Source organism: Penaeus japonicus, unplaced genomic scaffold (assembly GCF_977035675.1).
Source record: "Penaeus japonicus unplaced genomic scaffold, GWHDUDI00000001_assembly GWHDUDI00000003, whole genome shotgun sequence".
Classification (NCBI taxonomy): Eukaryota; Metazoa; Arthropoda; class Malacostraca; order Decapoda; family Penaeidae; genus Penaeus; species Penaeus japonicus.
In genome coordinates, this window is record NW_028234405.1 from 46,327,661 (window position 1) to 46,331,597 (window position 3,937).

At 35.8% G+C, this 3,937-nt stretch overlaps 1 protein-coding gene across 14 annotated transcripts in view; it reads left to right on the top strand.

Annotated features, from left to right (window-relative positions):
• The window catches only part of Ctl2 (Choline transporter-like 2), a gene marked incomplete at its 3' end in the record, with an annotated part of 59,569 nt that extends 55,632 nt beyond the window's left edge, over positions 1 to 3,937 (top strand). For all 14 annotated transcript variants that reach the window (XM_086533419.1, XM_086533427.1, XM_086533424.1 and 11 more), the window contains 6 exon segments: positions 1,480 to 1,645; positions 1,832 to 2,063; positions 2,672 to 2,843; positions 3,112 to 3,216; positions 3,470 to 3,627; positions 3,917 to 3,937. In XM_086533419.1, coding sequence (XP_086389545.1) covers positions 1,480 to 1,645; positions 1,832 to 2,063; positions 2,672 to 2,843; positions 3,112 to 3,216; positions 3,470 to 3,627; positions 3,917 to 3,937 — 854 coding nt within the window.

Here is a 3,937-nt window from a genome sequence, read left to right on the forward strand (position 1 = left end):
CAAACTGCTTTGATATATTCTATTTAAGTTGGCTCTATAGACGATCCGAAGTAAAGTTTACACTCCCTTCAGACATTTAAAAATCAATTTGCTTAAGATATAACTTTTTTTTGCCTTGTTTCATATTTCATCTATGTAAATTGAAAGCTTGAGTTCCATAGATGTTTGTACTATAATGAAGATTGCAATTCTTCTCCTTTCAACCTCCAATTCCCCCAAAAGCAAAAGGTTCTTCAATTTGCTGGAGGAAATGAGTAGAGATTATTGCCAAAAGCCTATTGGTAATTATGTATAGATTTGCAATTATATCTATTTAACCCACAACAAACAGCTTCCTCTGCTAGCCAATTTTCAAATTGTGAAAAGATATCTGTAATTTATTGAAATTAATCAATCAACATCTTACTTAACAATAAAATTTTAGAAACAAAAACTTAAACCGCAGATTTGGAACATTAGATGGAACTTCTATGGCAGTGAACAAACACCAGAGGCTATAATGAAAATAGTTTTATCTAGCAATCAGTCAGCTAATTGTATACCTTTGAAAGATCCTGTGATACTTGTTTTTTTTCCATCTTGTTCAACATTGATTAGAAATATCATTGAAATGCTATATTTTCATTGCTTTGGCGGTTATTTGAATGTTTCAGTTATGGTGGATGTTAAGAATAGAATTTTTTTTCAAAAGATTTTTTATTTATTTATTTCATTTCAACTGCTATGACTTTTAATGTAATTATTCAAGGCATAATCAAATTAGCTCTAATGTAATTGTGTTATATTTTATCTGCTGTTCATGTTTTTGTTGTGTGTTTGATCAATTTTCTGATGAAATCTGATTAGTGGAGTAGTTTGATTATTTGATTAAGATACGTTTGGAAAGGATAGTATATGTTGTAATTTTGTTGCACTTTTTTCCTCCCTCTTGTAGAGCACATCACTTCATGACAAAGATGTTTTAACATTTATTACCTCTTGCTTATATTCTTTATATCGGTTGGTTCACTTTCATTTAATTGCCTGTTTGGTTAGAATGAGGTTCATTTTGCAAATGCATGGAGCTATTTTAAAGATTTTGTTCATCAGAATTGCTTTTTTTGTTTTGTTATCAACATTGACATTCGTTCCTGTTTCTTAAGTAGAGACTTTGTTCACGTTTTGGGATTCAAGATAAGAAGTAATTATGCTTTACCAAAGATCGAGCAAAATCCCTCTGTATTTGTAAAACAAATGCTGTTTCAAAAATTATAGATATAATTTAAATTATTATAGATCTAGCAAGCAAGAAGAAGAAAAGTCAATTATCTGCATGGCTGCACATATGATTAGGGCAATTTGTCCCAAAGGATACCAGATAAAGTTACATTTCATCCCACCTCATTTTGAGCCTTGCATCACACCTGTGCTAATTCAGCAAAGAACCCCCTCCCCCCCAACACTTATTCCTGCAACTGATCTGCAACACCTGGGGTTCAGGTGGCCGAGGGGGTGTTCCAAGACATCAAGACCACCTGGTGGATCCTGCTGGCTGGCTTCGGCGTGGCGATGGTGGTCTCCTTCATCTGGATTGTGCTTCTGCGCTTCATCTCGGCCATCATGATCTGGTTCTCGCTCGTTGCCTTCATCGGACTCTCTGGATTTGGTGGGTGGACTTTTTTTTTTGTGTGTGTGTGTGTATGTATGTATGTGTATGCATGCCTGAGTGTGCTTTAATTCCATTCTTGTTTGAAATAATTTGACTCTGAGTAGAAGAGTTGCTGTTTTTACTTCTATTTAATTATCTTCACTATCATTATTATTGATTTCTCTATTTTTTCTCCCATTTCAGGTGCATACTACACACTCAACAAGTACCTGACGCTGCGGAACATCGACAACTCCACCATGACGAAGGCAGAATTTGAGTTCACGACAGAGCTGAGCAAATATGCGGAGCTGGAGACCACGTGGCTCATTCTCTTCATCATCACCGTCACAGTGTTCCTGGTGTGCTTGTTGGTGCTCATCTTCCTGCGCAAACGGATCAACATTGCCATTGCTCTGATCGGGCAGGCCAGCAAGTTCGTGTTTTTTTTTATTTATTATTATTTTTTTTAATTATTTTTTATTTTATTTTATTTATTTATTTTTTTTTTGTGCTGTAGGTGGTTGTGGTACATTTATCTTGATGATATTATAGATTAAAATTTATAGAAGTATATTCATCACAGGTACAACTAGATGTTTATCAATGTCTCTCATCCACCATAACTAGGTAGACTCAGCTGATGGACAGTGGCATTTTGAGACACACTAGACTTCTCATCAAATATGTCATCTTCTTATATATATTTTCTTAACATGCAGGAATGAAGACATACATACATACATGCATACATATATACTGAACAAAAATTCATACAGATATACTGTACATAAATACATATATACGTTTATACTTTATATATACTTACATATCTTTGTACTGTATATACATACATATCTATGTACTGTATATACATACATATCTATGAACTGTATATACATACATATCTATGTACTTTATATACATACATAAGTATGCTTACTGCATATTCATTTATACTATATATAAATACATACAATTTAGTAATAATCCTGTACCATGCATGCACGTGAATCGAAAAGCTAACACTCTCTGCCTTTCCAGGGCGGTTGGTGACATAATGTCCACCCTATTCTTCCCGGTTGTGCCATACATCCTCCAACTTTTCTTCCTGGCCTTCTTCTGTGTGGTGGCCCTCTACTTATCGTCGGCAGGGAAGGCGGAGTACAGAGTCATGTGCCCAGGAAAAGTTTGCGATGGTTGCCAGGGTGTTACGGTATGTGTGTTTCTAACAGTTGTGACTCTGCTTTCTCTCTTCGTCCTGGCTTCCTCTTTCAATATCCCTCTCTTTCTCTTTCTCTCTTTTTCTTTCTCTTTCTCTTTCTTTTTCTTTCTCTCCCTCTATCTCTATCTCTATCTCTCTCATCTAAGGCCACCTTTATTCATCCCCTCTCCCCTCTGCCCTCATATATAGGCCTTGAATACTGTTCTATCAAACATGTCAGACTTTAGACCACAGAAGTGAATGCTCATTTTATTTTCAGGAAAATGCCACCTGTAATTTTGAAGACTTTGACAACTCTTCTTGCCCTGGAGCAATGTGCCAGTTTTATGATTATTATGTTGATCCCAACATACCTCGCCTTCATGTAAGTATATATATATATATTTTTTTTATGATATCCATATATTTAGGATTGGAGGCTATCACAATTGGATTTACTCAATGATCTGAGTTTCTGTATATCAAATTATCCATCAATGCAAATCAAGTTTGAAGTCATCTTGTAAAAAGATTCAAAACATTCAAGGTTCACCATAATTGTTTTAATGGATTTTTTTCACCATGTCTTGCCTATTAGCTACTTAAAAAGAATAACTTTTTTGTTTGTTTCTCTCTAGATCTACAATGTGTTCGGCCTCTTCTGGTCTATGTTCTTCATTTCTGCCTTTGGAGAAATGGTGTTGGCTGGAGCCTTCGCCTCCTGGTACTGGGCATTCGACAAGTCAAAGGACGTGCCTTCACTGCCGGTAACCTACAGCTTTGGAAGGACTCTGAGGTATGCTTTGTTCTTGTGGTATTATTTGGTATCTGATAACTTGGACAAAGGAGAGTGATGAAAGTGATGAAAGAGGAGAAAATGGGACATCAATGTCTTCGTGATGAATTCCTGTCAGCATGTTTTGGATCAGAATTACAACAGTATTACTTGATCGTGTTTGTGCTTTGTGCTAATTGGCTTGCACTGAGGTTCCATGCTCTATTTGATCACTTAAAACGGAGTCTAACCCCTGAATAACTCAGTATTTTGTTTATCTTTAGTGGTAACTTCACACTCTTTGTCACAGGTACCACATCGGAACTCTTGC